The sequence below is a fragment of the Geotrypetes seraphini genome, chromosome 2, assembly GCF_902459505.1.
Source record: "Geotrypetes seraphini chromosome 2, aGeoSer1.1, whole genome shotgun sequence".
Classification (NCBI taxonomy): domain Eukaryota; kingdom Metazoa; phylum Chordata; class Amphibia; order Gymnophiona; family Dermophiidae; genus Geotrypetes; species Geotrypetes seraphini.
Genome location: NC_047085.1, coordinates 223,376,957 through 223,394,433, shown reverse-complemented (window position 1 = coordinate 223,394,433; position 17,477 = coordinate 223,376,957). Strand labels below are relative to the sequence as shown.

The 17,477-nt window shown below is 42.5% G+C and overlaps 1 protein-coding gene across 10 annotated transcripts in view; it reads left to right on the top strand.

Moving 5' to 3' along the window:
* Positions 1–17,477, top strand: part of RELCH (RAB11 binding and LisH domain, coiled-coil and HEAT repeat containing) — a 403,047-nt gene that overhangs the window by 24,571 nt on the left and 360,999 nt on the right. For all 10 annotated transcript variants that reach the window (XR_004538476.1, XR_004538477.1, XM_033934993.1 and 7 more), the window contains one exon: positions 5,205–5,294. Coding sequence is in view for 8 of the 10 variants with exons in the window: in XM_033934993.1 (XP_033790884.1) it covers positions 5,205–5,294 (90 nt within the window). In the remaining 2 variants the exon portion in view is untranslated. The remainder of the gene's footprint in view (positions 1–5,204; positions 5,295–17,477) is intronic.

Below are 17,477 nucleotides of genomic sequence, written 5' to 3'. Positions count from 1 at the left end.
TTCAATGACCAACCTCCTCCCCCTGTCTCCTAAAGCAGGAGCGGCAGCGCTGCCTCTTGCTGGCTGTCCACTGCTCCTGCTTTAGTGAGGAGGGTCAGTCGGGAAGACATGGCCGGGGGGCAGGTAGGTTTTGGAGCAAGAGGGAGGGTGTAGCGTCAGCTGTCAGTTGAACGAGGGCAGGAGGGAGTGAAAAACAGGCACCACTGAGAGCTAGAAGCGTGCACACTGGACTGAGCTCGCGAACAGCCGCTGCGCACAGTGACTTCCCAGATTGGGGCTCAATGCTCCTGGAGGAGATCAGTGAGGGGGGACCGGCTGACCCAAGCCACTGCCAAGGGGGACCTCCTTGAAGTCCAGCGGCTCTTACAGGAGGAGCTGGTGCACCCAGACTGCCATAATCACTTTGGGAAGACTGCCCTGCAGGTCATGATGTAAAAGGGGGGGAACATGCAGGCCTTCAAGGGGATATGCAGGCCTTCAGTGGAGGGGGCCTTGGTGTAGAAGTACACTGAGGGAGGGAGGGAAGGGGGGGTTCAAAGGATGTGCATATACTGGACTGGGGGGGAGAAATAATGGGTCTAAAAACAGAAAAGAGGGCGAGAGATGGTGGTCAATGGGATTTAGGGAGGGAAGGAGAGAAAGGGAGAGAAAGGAGAGAAAGGGAGAGAGGTTGGACACAAGGGATGGTGTGAGGGGTGGGGTGGTGGATAGAGATACTGGATAGGAGGGTAGTTAGGAAGCGAAAGGGAGAGCTGGTACAACCTGGGGTGGTGGGGAAAGAGGGAGAGATGCTGGATGAAAGGGTAGTTGAGAAAAAGAGAGATGGTGGATCTGGGGATGGTGGGATCCATCGCTGCAGCTGCAGGGATGGAGATGTAAAAAAGGAAAGATGCCAGACCTCCCGGGGAGGGAAGGGAAATGGAAGGCGAGACTAGAATAGAGATGGAAGATGGATGGTTAGCATGGAGAAAGAAGGAGACCTTGGCAAGCGAGTTATCGGAAGACAACCAGAGCCTGGGACCAACATAATTTGAATAATGACCAGATAACAAAAGGTAGAAAAAATAATTTTATTTTATGTTTTGTGATTACAATATGTCAGATTTGAAATGTGTATCCTGCCAGAGCTGGTGTTAGATTGCGAACGTGAGCTAAGATTTAATAGAGAGGAAAAGTATTTTTTGGTTGTTTTGTTTACACCACAGAGCCAGTGTGGGTAGGAGAGGGCAAAGGGGGTGAAGAGGATATAAAAGGGGTGAAAAGGCTAAAAAATAAACCCTCCAGAATATTTGTAAAAAAAAAAACAAAAAAAAACCCCACCCAATTAGGCAGGAAAATCAAATAAAAAAATCAATTCAATAGGCTGAATCAAATCAAAATTTTTTTTTGCCTGAATTGGGCAGCACTAGTGTATATTGACCGATTAACATGGTAGCCCTTCTTACTTACAGAATAGTAGCCATGTCCTACTTCTGAAATTTGTGCACAGCTGTTAATAGAAAAAAGCAAATTGTAGTCACTTTAGAGTGCGCAAAACCCACATGCTAAATATTGTGCAGGCTACTATTTAGCATGGATTTGTAAAAGGGCCCTATTTTTTATTTTTTTTGTTACGCTTTCACATTGGCTTTTATTTCTTTTCTGAAAAAATGTCACGAGTTAAGATCCATATCTTCATAGTTTTTGATGTGATTTTCTGAATTTCTTATTGATATGCAGAATCTGTTAAACTTAAGTTTTAGAGCAGGGGTGCCCAAAAGGTAGATCGTGGAGCCCATTCCGGGCTCTGCAATAGACTCGCGTTGCCTTTGTGTTCTCCCTGTTCCCTGATGCCACAACAGGCCAGCAGCGACTACAGAAGCGCTGGTTATTCCAGCCTCCTCCCCGACGCCAATTCTGACATCGGAGAGGAAGTTCCGGGCCTGCCAATTGCTGCCTAGATGGCCTGGAACTTCCTCTCCGATGAGAGAATTGACGTCAGGGGGAAGGCTGTTTGCTTGTTGCGGCGTTGGGAAACAGGGAGAACTCTGCGTCGTCGGTGGTGGCTTGGGGACCTGTTCCCATACGTTTGCGGTGGCTTGGGAGCCTGTTTCCGGATGACAGCTCCGACGGTGGCTTGGGGAGACAGAAGGACAGGGAGGCAGAATAGGGAGACAGAAAGAAAGTAAGAAAGGAGGGCAGGGTGGCAGAAAGAAAGAAAGGGGAGGAAGAAAAAGTTGGACTCGTGGAAGGACGGAGATGTTGGTTGGGGAATGGAATGAGGTCTGGAGGAGACGAAGCATGCAGGAGGCAGAAAGAAGGGAAGAAATATTGGATGCACAGTCAGAAGAAGAAAATGCAACCAGAGACTCATGAAATCACCAGACAACAAAGGTAGTAAAAATGATTTTATTTTCAATTTAGTGATCAAATTGTGTCCGTTTTGAGAATTTATATCTGCTGTCTATATTTTACACTATGGCCCCCTTTTACTAAACCACAGGGAGCCTATGAGCGTCGAGAGCAGTTAGAGCATTCAGCGCAGCTCCCTGCGCTAAAAACCGCTATTGCAGTTTAGTAAAAAGGGAGGGCGTATATTTGTCTATTTTTGTATAGTTGTTACTGAGGTGACACTGCATAAAGTCATCTGCCTTGACCTCTTTGAAAACTCGCGGAATATAAATGATAATTAACATTTTCTCTGTGTACAGTGTGCTTTGTGTTTTTTAAAATTTTATTGTTGGTAGATCATTTTGACTTGGTCATTTTAAAAGTAGCTCGCAAGCCCAAAAAGTGTGGGCACTCCTGTTTTAGAGAATCATTTGGTAAAACCAAGTTTTGCTAATTAACAATAGTTGTTATATCAAAATAATTTAAAACTTTGTATGGAGCAGATTTAGGGCTCCTTTTACTAAGCTGCGCTAGCAGTTTTAGTGCGTGCTTAGCTCGTGCTGCATTGCTGCGCACACTAGATGCTAATGCCAGCATTGAGTTGGCGTTAGTTCTTGGCGCATAGTGCGGGGTTAGCGTGCGCGGCAATGCAGCGCACGCTAAAAACGCTAGCCCACCTTAGTAAAAGGAGCCCTAAAACATTTCTGGGTTGTTAAGTTAAAAAAACTCCAAACTTTGTAGCAAAACTATTTCATTTTTCAACATTGTTTTTCTGTTAATTAAAAGAGTTATTCTTTTAATAAGAAGGGCAAGAGCTTCTTGGGGAAAGCTCCAACCTCGAGGAATAAGTTTCTATTGGAGCTGAGAGTGAAACTAAATTATAAGGTGAATTTGCTGAAAGCAAGCGTTTTGATTCTTTATCAAACTATCCCCTTCTTTAATTAAGCCTGATAGTGTGGGCGGATGCGTTAAATGCTCCACCCATAGGGATTGAATTGGCGTCTGAACACTTGTCGCCAACACTTACTCACACGAATTAGTAAAAAGGGGCTTAAGTGATTCTATATTGTATTTTGTTTTATTTCGTATGAGATCATTTATCAGTGTTTTGCTTTATATTCTGTTTAGTTTATATTACTTTTGTATGAAATAACTCATGACTTATTTGTTTAGTCAAAATTTAAATACAGAGTAGTAATCTGCCTTGACCCTGATAATTTCAGGGGAGAGCAGAATAGAAAGGCTTTTTTAAATTTAAAAATATGTAAAGCTTTTCAATTTAACTTATCAGTAATCTATTTTCTTTACAGTCCACTTCCTGCAGCATAATTTATTTCCATTTTCCACCTTTTACTTTCTTTTCGTATTTTTCTGTTTTGTATTAGATTCCTTATTTCCTTCCTCTGCAATTTGGCTGTGTATCTTCAACAAGATTTCTTTCTGATCTTAAATGCAAAGAGATTACACAATGAAAGTAGAAGCAAAGTATCCTCAAGGATCTGTGTTGTATTTTAAATAAGAAATCTAGCAATAAGCGAGATATAATGGAGTGCTTCAGTTCAGTAGAAACCCAGTGAAATTGATTATTTTTCTGACCCATTCAAAGGCAGCCCATTGGCGGGAATAAAAGGCATTCCATTAGTTGAATTATTGCTTGGTGAAGTCACATAGATGCTTGATTAGCTGTTTTGCCTAAAATGTTGCCTAGGTAATTTTCTGTTGATTTCAAAACCCAGTGTCTCTCAAACTTTTTTTTGCTCTGGCACACTAAACAGAGCAAATGTTTTTCGTGGCACATTAAAATTTAAACTATAAAATTGCAAAACCAACAGAAAATTAAGTTTGAGAGTTTTTAGTTCTTTAAGCTATGTATGGGCAATTATAGCAGTGATGAAACTAGATAGAATAGAATTGCTAATCAATGTAATCGATGTGCTTGTTTTTGAGTGCAAATTAACTCAAAACGTGGTTCAATAGTCGACATGTAAACATGCATTTCATCATCCACCATCTGCAGTCCTTCTCTTTTTTTCGATTTAATTTCTGAAAATCCAAGTTTGCAAAGATAAGAAGATCCAAATGGTAACAAAGCCTTGATTGCTTTGTTGCTCAAGTTAGGATAACTACTGCATAAAAAAATAAAACTCAAATTACTCCCCGTTAGTTTTCAAGGACCAATCATGTCAAAGAATGCTGCTTGTCTGTGCGGTTGAATCTTTACACACACAAATGCTCATAACATTGATAGACTCTTGCGTACGCGACATACGTGTCATCTATTGTAGTGGATGCTTATGAAGAGAATTTTTTTTTTTTTAATAAAGTAAAATTTTGGAATCTCTTCAGGGCATACCACTATGCCATGGCACACAGTTTGAGAGACACTGTCATAACCTATATGCTAATACAGTTCATAGTTTGCATTAAAATGTTTTTTTTAAATATTTTATATGCAATGAATTTCTATAAACACAGGTTTTAAGGTGAGAGAATGTTCTTACATAGAAATATGAATAGTGAGAAATTTTAATGAATAATAATGTGAAATTTAGAGTCTGATTTCATCGACATCTAATGAACTTTACTTTAAGCAGTTAATATGTGAATTAGCTTATGCTATTATTGCACGGCTTGACAATGCACACTAATTCACATTTTAACAGCATGCTTTGTTAAGGGGTGGGTTTTTAAGTGAAGAGTGGGTATAGATTACACACTGCTTGGTTGACTGTTTTTTACTCAAGACATCAGTTTGCACATGTAATGGATACGTTGTCGGTTAAAGTAAAATATTAACCATGATTTGTGTGTGGTTGTTTTTTTTTTCCCTGCAGACCGAGCTGGAAGTATCAGTACCCTTGATTCTTTGGACTTTGCACGATATTCTGATGATGGGAACAGGGAGACGGATGAGCGGATGGCAGGTAAAAGCATGGTCTGAAAGTCATGGCTTTGAAAAAAAATTCCTTGTCTTTGTGGAGGTAATACGAGCATAGAACTGCACATTACATTACATCTTTATCTGTCTCCTGTCTCTACCACTTTGTTGGTTTACAATCCAAAAAAGGGATGTAAGGTGAAAACAGACTAGAGAGGCCACAATAGGGAATCCAGATTACAAACACTTAGGGCACCTTTTACTAAGTTCTGCTAGCGAAGCGCGCTAGATACTGACGCCACCATTGAGCTGGCGTTAGTTTTTGGCGCGTAGCTTAGTAAAAGGAGGCCTTAAATTATTAAAGTGAAGGCAAACAAAATGTGGGATGGTAGAAAACAAACACCATACCCAAGGTCTCTGCTCAATGCATCAGAAGTTCAGGCAAAGAGGGTCATCAGACCAATTAGTAATGGGAGATTTACTTACTGTAAGCCTGCACAGAGGGACAATCCAACTCAAAGTAAAGCAGTAGCATGTTTTCAAACATAAATTGCTATATTGGAAGTGCTGATAAGTATATTTTTTTAATACTGAATGCCTAAGACTGTATCCAGAGATGCTTCATTTTTAATGCTCAATTCTATTTCAAAATCTATTTCAGATTTTCATTGAGCCTACTTACAGTTCATGCATGCAGTGATGAAGGAAAGCGAAATGTAAATTCCAAGCATATTTTGTTATATTTTTTAAATATAATGTTTTTAAAATATGTAGTTTCACATAGCTAGGAAAAATGCTTGTAGTACCTGTATGTAAACCATTTTGAGTGTGGCTGTATAACTATAAAAGGCGTTATAATATCCCTTCCTAATCTCCATCCAGGTGCAGCAGTGATGACATGGTTTATTGCTCTTTGTTTCTGAAACCAGAGATTTGTTTGCTATTAATTGAGAGAGTTCATATTTCATAATTAAAACAAAGAGTTCAAAACATGAGTGTTTGCATGTGATATTAAATGTTTTAACTTGGCTTAATAGTTTTGTGACTATACAGTAGAGCCCTTTATATCTGAAATCTCTTTAACCAGAAACTCCTATTATATTGAGACTTTCTGCCCAAAGTTTACCCTTTTCTTAACTGGTTTGGCACACCTAGTGCCTCTTTCATATCGCCGCCTTTAATAAATTTGTCATTTTGAAGATGCACCCACATCCAATGCATAGTGTTAGCTTAGGTACTAACACTGTGGGTGCTGCAGTAGTATTTTCTGCTTTAGGTTTCTGAAATTTGGAGCAGAAAGCTCCATGGCATGTTGGAAGGCTGCAGGGGAGGTAGGACAGGTTTCTGTATCTTAGCTATTGTTCCCGCTTCCCTCTGCAGCCTATGTGGACAATGAGCTGTGGAGAGGGGGGGTGTCGTAGCCTAGGATAGATGCACTTCCTATCAGGGCAGGATTAATTCGTCTAGGGCGCCTAGGCACACAAGTACACTGGGCCCCCTGCCCCGCCCCACCCCACCATGCGCCCAGACGGAAACAGGAAGCTGTGTCAGAGGGAAGCTTTGGGCAAGCAGCGTCGCTTGCACAATTACAGTTCCTGTTGCCTTTCTTACCCTGTTGCCCTTTCTTACGTTGACGATCGATGATGGAGGGGCCCATCGCCATTTGGAAAAAACAATGTTGATGCCCTCCTTCATTGGGCCCCCCTGACCATTTCGGGCCCTAGGCACATGCCTACTGGCCTATTGGTTAATCCTGCCCTGCTTCTTATCTACCAGTGGGGGAGAGGGTGGAATGCTGCAGTTAGAAAAAGAGACAAGGGTCAGATAACTTTATTGGCATGACAGCTTTATATGTGTTGTCAAAATATGTTTAGCAATTAAGATTAAAAAGGCAGAAGCAATGGGAGAGAAATAGGCCAGTCCAGGTCTCAGTACCTGACAGAAACCCAACATTCCTTACTGCTGCAGACAAAAAGTAGAGATGGAAGTAATGCTTAAAATTGAGCCTGTCAGTTGTTGGTAAAACATGCATGTTTTGTCAAGAAGATCAGCTGAAAGATAACCGATTTATATATTTATAAAAATCTAAAAGAAAGTAGAATATTAAGACACTAGTGTTTAAGCCCGTTACATTAACAGGTGCTAGAATATGTCTGTCTGTCTTTCTTTCTGTGTCTCTCCCTGCCCCTGTCTCTTTCTTCCTTTTTTTGTCTCTCTCCCTCCCTTGTCTGTCTTTCTTTCTGTCTCTCTCCCTGCTTGCTTTCTTTCTGTGTTTCTGTCTTTCATTCTCGTGTGCTGCCTGCCTATCTTTCTGTCTCTCTCCATGGCCCCTTTTGTCTCCCCCCTCCCCCACTTCCCTGTGCAGCAGCAGCCCCCTCTTCCCTGTGCAGCAGCAGCATTCGCCCACACTTCCCTATACAGCAGCAGCAGCATTTCCTCCTTCCCTGTGTAGCAGCAACAGCATTCCCCCTTTCCCTGTGTAGCAGCAGCATTCCCCCCCCACTTCCCTGTGCAGCAGCAGCATTCTTCCCTTCCTGTGCACCCACCCCTTGCCTGCTCCCCCTGTTCCCTTCCTTTTCCTTCCCCCCATTCAGCAGCACCCCTTTCCTGCTCCCCCTGTGCATACCCCCGCAGAAATCTACTTGCCTCAAAGAAAAGCGCTGCACCGCGCTGTTGCTAGCCTCGGTGTCTTCTCTCCACTGCGGCCAGCCCTAGCAGAAACAGGAAGTTGTGAGAGGGCGGGCCGTAGTGGAGAGAAGACGGTGAGGCCAGTAGCAGCACAGTGCAGCGCTTTTCAGTTAAACGCTGTGAGCGGATGAGCAGGGGGAGAAATAGATGCCGGCAGGGGGGTTTGGAGGTCGGGGTGTGTGCGGCAAGCCGCCACTCGCGCCTGATGATTTTAAAAGCCAGGGCGCGTGCGACAAACCGCCGCTTGGCTTTGGGAAGTCGTGGCGCGTGTGGCAAGCCGCTGCTCACGCCTGAAGATTTTCAAAGCCAGGGCGCGTGCAGCAAGCCACCGCTCGGAGTTGGGACGTCGGGGCGAGTGCAGCAACAATGCTCGCGCCTGAAGACTTAGGAAGCTGCGCCAGGTGCTGTAGAATACCGCCACGGATCAGAAATCATGGCGGCAGGGGTCACGCCGTTTTAAAAGCGCATGCGCGGGTAAGGTTTTATTATATAGGATAAAGGAAGATTCTTGAATGTACAGAAGCTGTTAATTTAAAAAGAGTGAGCAGATGAGGAAGCATAGCGGTGATACTCGGACTAAAAGAATTCTAAGTTCTGAGTACCTCTTCTGAAGGCTCTTAAAAAAACCAAAACTTCGAAATCACTGAAAAAAAAATTGAAATAGCAAAAAGAAGCTTGTTAGATTGATGTTAGTCATATGTAAGGATATTTATTGATGAATCTGCTCTGGCCTTTGAAATTATTGATATGATATGGTATAAAAATAAAGTTCTGGTGGTTAGTTAGTTTATGGGCTGAACTAAGGCAAGCAGTGCCTTCACCTCTGTCTGTCCCAATGGCAGACTATGCACTTTTTTCTCCAGGAACTTGTCCAAACCTTTCTTTAACCTAATAGGGGTGGTTCATAAGACTATAGTAAAAATTATCCGAACATTCCTCTGCATCTGAGTATGTTCTACCTCCTGTAGATAAGATATGGCTAAGTTTGGGACAAATTTAGAGGTCGCTCTTGGTCCTGCAGTATCCTCTTGCGGCTGGCTATTCATAACAATGTGGTAATGTGGTTAGAAACTGTTACTTACTTAATATTGTTTCAATACTAAATAGCTGTTCTTTGAAGCTGTTATTGACAGCAACATTTTTATTGTTACTTGAATAATAAAAACTTAGTACTAGTACTGCTGCAAAGCAGAAAGTTAGTTTAGTAATAAATAGGCAGTTGAAAATTGAGTTGATTCCGCATTTTAGGCATTCTGTGATTCCTTTAGACATTCTGTGATTCCTCTTGGTGTTTCTGCATCTAATTATGCTACCTGTCTAACTTGGGACCTTTATAATAATATGAAACCCCCTAAAAGGTGGGGGGGGGGGTTTAATTGAGAAATTGGGGAGAGTTCCAATGATGGTCACAGTGAGTTTTCATAGTAGATCTGCTTTTTGTCTGCCCTGTGGTGAAAAAACGACTGATTTCTAGTGTCATTTCTGCCACTGAAGTAGAATTGTATCAATTGTATCTTCCTCCGTTCTTCATCTCTGTAAATAATGTTTATTTTTCCTGTCTCCTTTTCTTTTAATTTTGGAGAAATCTTTGGCACCGACCTTTCATTTTCTACCCACATCCAACAGACTGCTAAAGCCTGTTACTTCTATCTCTACATCACCAAAATTCACCCCTTCCTCTCTGAGCACACTACCCGGAACCTTGTCCGCATATTCATAGCCTCATGCTTAGACTACTGCAATGTCAACCTCACTACACTCACCTTGCCTTTCTTCTCAAATCACTTCACTAGCTTTTTATCCGCTTTCGCATACAGTTCAAACTCTTAATAGCCCCTCAATATCTCTCCTCTCTTCTCTCTCCTTATACTCCGCCCCGAGAACTCCATTCCTCAGAGAAATTGCTTTTATTTGTACCCTTCTCCTCCACTTCCAATTCCAGACTTCCTTCCTTTCAGCTTGCTGCCCCATATACCTGGAATAAACTACCTGAGTCTGTCTTCCCTTATTCAAAAGTAGGCTGAAAACCCACCATTTGAGAGCTTTCAACTGATAACCCTACTGTCCTCTGCCCTCTGCTTACCACCCTAACCAACAGTTTAACTATCCCCTCTGACTGTAACCCCTACCCTGGCATTCTGTTTGTCTGTATTGATTGATTGTTTAGATCAGGGGTGTCAAAGTCCCTCCTCGAGGGCCGTAATCCAGTCGGGTTTTCAGGATTTCCCCAATGAATATGCATTGAAAGCAGTGCATGCACATAGATCTCATGCATATTCATTGGGGAAATCCTGAAAACCCGACTGGATTCCGGCCCTCGAGGACCGACTTTGACACCTGTGGTTTAGATTGTAAGCCTGCTCAAGCAGGGACTGTCTTCTTTGTGACTCTGTACAGCACTGTGTATGTCTGGTAGCTCTCTAGAAATATTAATAGTAGTGGTAGTAGTAATAGTAGTACAGTCCTCCCCCGGTCATTCACGGTTTGCGGTCCCGGTTATTCGCGGTATTTTACGACCATAAAGGGGAGGCAGGAGAGGGCAGCCGGAGCACCAAAGAGTGAAGGAAATCACTCGCTGTATGCTCCGACTGCCTCTTCCTGTAATAAAAGTCTAGCCTCACCAATCAGGAGCGTCGGGCCAGCAGCACTCACAGGCTACTTCACAGCTTTCTCGCTGGGGCTTTCTGTGTACTGATGACATCATCAGTAACGCGGCACACAGAAGGCCCCAGCGAGAAAGCAACGAAGCAGCCTGAGAGTGCTGCTGTCCCGACGCTCCTCTGCCAGAAGGCATTTATGGTCACGGTCGGCAGGGATCGGTTGAGAGGGAACGATGGAGGATCAGTGGGGGTTCAGCGGTTGCTCAAGGGTTCTGCTGCATGAGGGATAGGAGGGAGGGAAGGATAGAAAGATGCTGCAGAGGGAAGGCACAAGGGGATGGGTGAGAGGGGAGGAAAGATGTTGCACATGTGGGATAAAGGAAAGAGGAAGAATTGGAGTGAAGGAGAGGAAGGGAGAGATGATGATGTACATGGGGAAAAAATAAGCCGTACATGGGGAAAAAATAAGACCTAGTGCCTTTTTTGGGCCCCAAATGAATATAAGACACTGTCTTATTTTTGGGGAAGCACAGTACTGTTTATCACTTCTATAGGGTTGAAGGGCGTATACAGTGCTGTACATTTTGACATTAAATGATGGTCCCTGCTCTGAAGAGCTTATAATCTAACTTGGACAGAGAGACATTACATACCATATAGTGTTAGAGAAGCAGAACCTAAGGTGAGAAGAGTTAGGAACTGAAAGCAGTTTCAAAGAGGTGAACTTTTAACTTGGACTTTGACTTTGACTGTATAATACTTCTATTGTTGTGGGAACATATAATGCAAATTTGCATTTTCTCTTAATGTTTATACAGTAATTATACCTCCAGTTAAACTCAAAACATATCTTTCAAAGTTCTAAGATCCTTATCCAGGACAAAAATTTCATATCCTATTGTACACTTTCAATATAGACAAATTCTTGTATTGTTCAGTAAACAAAGCAGGAATGTGTAATTTTGTAAAGTGTGTTTCATGTTTTAAAGCCTATTTTAAATGCATAGAATGACTGTATTAAAAGTGTACAGCTGAATAAATACATATAAATTTATGTTCCAACAAGATCAGTCATGCTTATACAGGGTCTACATCAGTGGTCTCAAACTCAAACCCTTTGCGGGGCCACATTTTGGATTTGTAGGTACTTGGAGGGCCGCAGAAAAAAATAGTTAATGTCTTATTAAAGAAATTACAATTTTGCATGAGGTTAAACTCTTTATAGTTTATAAAACTTTCCTTTAACAGTTAAAAGGAAAGATATATAAACTATAAAGAGTTTTACCTTATGCAAAATTGTCATTTCTTTAATAAGACTAACTATTTTTTCTGCGGCCCTCCAAGTACTCTATTTTTTCTGCAGCACTCACATTTAAAGTTTAATATCTTTTCTTTCTCAAAACTGGCACATTTCAATCACTAAATTGAAAATAAAATCATTTTCCTACCTTTGTATGGTAATTTCATGAGTCTCTGGTTGCACTTTATTCTTCTGACTGTGCATCCAATATTTCTTCCCTTCTTTCAGCCTCCTATATGCTTCCTCTCCTCCAGACCTCATTCCCTCCCCCAACTTTTTCTTTCTTTCTCTATGTCTGTCTTTCTCTGATTCTTTGTCCCATTTTTTGCTTTGTTTCTGGCTCCCTGTCCCCCCCCCTTCTTTCTTTCTTCCTTCCTGCCCTCCCCCATGCCACCGCCGCCGGGGAATAGGCTGCTGCTGCTGCTGCCGCCATCGGGAACAGGCCGAGATCTCCATGTTTCTCTTCTCCATGGTGCCGACTGCCCGACGTCAATTCTAATGTCGGAAAGGACGTTCCGGGCAGCCAGGCAGCGATTAGCTAGCCAGAACGTCCTCTCGACATTAGAATTGACGTCGGGCGGCGAGACAAGCAGGGAGATCAAAGAGCACGGTGCCGGCCTGTTCCCCGATGGCAGCGGTGAGAAGGGAAGGGAAGCAGGTTGGGCACCACTGCTCTAGACGAGCCGCACTCTAGGGAGAACAGTGGAGGGTGGCCAGCTGTGCGGACCGCCCCTTCCCCCCCTTGTTACGCCACTGGAGCAGCAGCGTGTCTGGCCGGCTCGTTCCGTTCAAAGCCGCGGGTGGCGGCTCCTTGCGAGATCAGTGCCTGCGTCTGAAGCCTCTCTGATGTTGTGATGTCAGAGAGGCTTCCGATGCAGGAGTGGATAGAGCAAGGAGCTGCCAACCCGCGGCTTTGAACGGAACGAGCTGGCCAGACATGCCGCTGCTCCAAAAGGAAGAGAATGATCCAGTCCAGACCGCGGGCCGCATATAAAACCTGGAGAGCCACATGCGGCCCGTGGGCCGCGTGTTTGAGACCGCTGGTCTACATGTAGGTGTTTATCGTGACATTAGGGCAGATCTGGGACGGAGTTGTGATATCTGTATTATGCAAAAAGTATATGGGAATACTGTATAATTGTACCTGCCTTGGAGGAAGTGGAAATTAGTAGAAAAACATTTGTGGGCCACTGGGGATTGTAGGAGCTTGTTCTTAAAATGTACAATTGGGCCTATGCTGCCCTTAATAATATAATCCAACTAACAGCACCTTGTTCATAAATTTTATTCAACAATCATTCAGCTATGACCATACATCAAACTTGTTTCCTTTTCGAAACAGGTCAAGGATTGCCAACTAGATCCTCAGATGCACCACTCCACGTTCAATTCGATTTCATAACGTTAAGCTTAATGTGCTCTGTCTTCACCGGATCCTATTTTATAAATTCGTATATTGCTCTATTTATTGACTTTATAAATAATTTTAACTTCTCTTTTAGTTGTGGTCTCTCTTTCTTAGGGACTTCCTTTTGCCAACATGTTTTGCTGAAGAGAGCTTTTTCAAGGCCTGGTCCCTAATAGTTATACGCCAGCCATCTAGACCACACTTCTCAATGAATCTCTTCAGCGAAACATGTTGGCAAAAGGAAGTCCCTAAGAAAGAGAGACCACAACTAAAAGATAAGTTAAAATTATTTATAAAGTCAATAAATAGAGCAATATACGAATTTATAAAATAGGATCCGGTGAAGACAGTGCACATTAAGCTTAACGTTATGAAATCGAATTGAACGTGGAGTGGTGCATCTGAGGATCTAGTTGGCAATCCTTGACCTGTTTCGAAAAGGAAACAAGTTTTGATGTATGACCCTTAATAATATAAGCATAAAATAGTCATTTGTTTAGAAACCTTTAGAGGCGCCCTGTTTAAAATGATCACGCCTGAGCATTTTATGGGGATTGGGTTCACATTACTTCAGGTTATGGCTCCAAAAAGTGGCAAAAGTTGATTAATGTAGCCCTGAAGGTGACCATTTGCAAGCATACTTTGAATCACATAGAAGGTTGTGGTGCTGCTTTTCAGCTGTGACCTAAATGAATATTTATCCTTCATGAAAAATGTGAAGATGCTTTGACTGAATTGGGTTTTATAGAGGTGTTAATTATAGGGCTGAGCCAGAGCAAGTTCCGTGCTCTTAAATTGTCAGCCCTGAAGAGAGATACTCATTTCATGTTTTCTTAAAGTTTCTTCTTTCTATTTTTAAAGGTGTTCTGCATGCTCTTTCACCTTCAGAATTCTAGTGCTGATGAAATACTAAAATAATAAATGAATGCATTGTTGCTAAAATAGCATGTTTAGCCATCTGCTGTCATAACATGTTTGTCTTTTTAATATACTGTAAGCAGAAACATGCAGCTGAGTAAATCTATTTTGATAGAAATTGGTTAGTTACGCTGTGTTTCTCAATTTGGTCATGGAGTTCTCCCTTTCTAGTCGGCTTGTCAAGATGTCCATAATAAATACACCATGATTATGCACGAATGTTTGCAGGACACTGCTATAAACAATGTATAACTTTGAGCACTGTTTATAGACTAGCACAGGGCCCTATTTCTTTCTTTTTTTTTTTTTTTTTTTTCATTTCAGAGCAGATCTTTTGGCACCATTTATAGAATTCAGTCCTTGGTGCCTGTGCTTCATTTGTATTTTTTTTTTTTTAATTTTTATCATAACTTCATTTAGGTTAAAGTTGTTGGGTTTTTGTTTTTTAGGGAGTTGGTTTATGCTTATTCAGTGTGGAAATCCTAAAAACCTGACTGGTAAGGGCGGTACTCAAGGACCGAGTTGAGAAACATTGAGTTACAGCATAAATTAGAGGTGGTTTAACATCTGTGGACATGTTAATATTGGCCAGATGGTACAGGTGTATGTGTTTTCTGGCTTTTGCCCCCCCCCCCAAATTCTGTAAATGGTGCTAAAAATTGTGTGTGCAGTTTAATTGAATAACGAGCAAATTAGTGACTACAATTGAGCCCTAACGATTGGTACTAATTGGAATCAATTATTAGTGCTAATGGGAATAAATTTAAATTTATGCAAGGGTACAAAAAAGGGGACATGGCCAAAGAGGATCATGAGGTTTTCAAGGGTGTTTCTGTAATTTATGAGTGCTGTTATAGATAAAGGAGGATCTGTGCCTAATTTAGGAGCAGGAATCTATGCCAGAGTGAATGGTATAAATTAGCGTAAATGTTCACACCTTAAACAAGTTGCAGATCCTGGTGCTAAAACTACTCTATAAACCAACGTATTGCAAATTGTGTGCTGTGACAAACTAGTATGCCTCCTGAGATTTCAGGTGTGTCACGACGCACTGGGGAGGAGGAGAGATGCTGGCTGACTGCCTACTGGATGTGCCTCTCGCAGCGAGAGGCTTGTCCTATAGGCAAGTGCCTCTCCTCCTCTCTGGCCCTCTTCCCTGCTGGTGGCTCAGGGCCCGTCTGGAAGGCCTTCGCGCATGCACGGAAGTCAACATGTGTCCTGCAAACTTTGTTGAGCCGCGGCACACTAAAACTTAGTTGCCGCGGCTTGAGGCATCCGGAAGTGTGCGGATGTCGTCGTGATGATATCACACGCATGCATTACATCATCATAAGAACATAAGAATTGCCAACTCCGGATCAAATCTTAGGTCCATCAAGTCCGGCAATCCGCACACACGGAGGCCCCGCCAGGTGTACACTGGCATAGATTTAGTCTCCATATCACCGTATGCTTCTCAAGGGAGATGTGCATCTAATTTACCCTTAAATCCTGGAATGGTGGATTCCGCAATTACCTCCTCTGGGAGAGCATTCCAGGTGTCCACCACTCACTGCGTGAAACAGAATTTCCTGATATTTGTCCTGAACTTGTCCCCTCTCAGCTTTAGTCCATGCCCTCTTGTCTGTGTCACATTGGACATTGTAAATAACTGTTTTTCCTGCTCTATTTTGTCGATTCCTTTCAATATTTTGAAAGTCTCGATCAGATCCAGGTTCTCATGAGCAACAAAGCTAGTGAAAGAACATAAGGTATAGAGAACCTGGATTAGGAGGAACGACTTAGGAGACTGGGGCTGTTCTCCCTTGGGAAGTGGAGACTACGAGGGGATCTGATCGAGACTTTCAAAATACTGAAAGGAATCAATAAAATAGAGCAGGAAAAACAGTTATTTACAATATCCAATGTGGCATGAACAAGAGAGCATGGACTAAAGCTGAGGGGGGACAAGTTCAGGACAAATGTCAGGAAATTCTGTTTCATACAGCGAGTGGTGGACACCTGGAATGCTCTCCCAGAAGAGGAAATTGTGGAATCTATGATGATGTAATGCATGCGTGTGATATCATCACGGCAACAGCCGCACACTTCCAGATGCTTCAAGCCGCAGCAACTAATTTTAGTGTGCCGCAGCTCAACAAAGTTTGCAACATCACTATAAGCAGTGCTTAACTTTGAGCACTGTTTATAGAATAGCGCTAGGCCCTATTTCTTTCTTTTATTTTCATTTCAGAGCCAATCTTTTGGCACCATTTATAGAATTCAGTCCTTGGTGCCAGTGCGTCATTTGTATATTTTTTGTTTGTTTGTTTTCATCATAACTTCATTTAGGTTAAGGATTTTTTTTTCTTTTTAGGGAGTTGGTTTGAATTTCTACCAGTTCTGTCTCAGTATTTTTTCAGTGATCGTAGTGCAGCAACATGTATGGTCTGCAGTCATTCCAAGCATGTGTTCATGTGTGTTTTTTGGGGTGGGGCCAAGGGTGAGGTGGGACAAAAGCTAATCAAAAATGTATGGTAGGATCACAGGTTTTCCGGAGACAAATGGGATATGGATGCACACTTGCTGGTGAAGTCCTCAGACTGATCCTGTGTGGCGGTGCTCTCCCTTAGCTACAGTAAGCTTTTGTCTTACTGGGCATATGTGCAGGGACTCCCACCTACCGAGACTCCTCCCCTTGCTTGTCAGTATTTTATTTAGCCGCTCATAATGGTCTTAGCTCTCCCCTCTCTCTCCTTACTCAGTAGATTTTTATTAAAAGAAAAAGAAATGAGAAGAAATCAACAGCCAATCAAAAGTGACAGCTAAATCAGACACATTTTATGAGACAGGAACTTTAAAAACCTAACTACAAAGGGAGAAACACCTTCAAATCGACATTAAAATAATAAAAGGAGTCATCATACATGGAACCCAGAGCTCTTGAGGACCGCCGTGGAAGCCTTACTTATCCCAGGACAAGCAGGCAGCCTATACTCAACATGTGGGTGACGTCATCCACGGAGCCCGGATGCGGACAGCTTCGCAAGCAGACTTGCTTGAAGAACTTTAGAAAGTTTGTGACTGCCACACCGTGTATGCGCAAGTGCCTTTCCCGCCCGACGCAGAGTGCACATCTCCTCAATTTTCAGTTTTCCGCAGAGCTGAAAAGTCCTATTTTGACGCTCTGTGCTAGACTCAGTTTTACTTCGTGCCTTTTCTCACCGCGGCTTGTGTTTTATTTCTTTACAGGGTCGCTGTGTTTTCTTGTACGTTTTCTTTAAAAAAACAAACAAACCTTAATTTGGTTTTTCTTTTGTGCCATGGCGGGGCCTG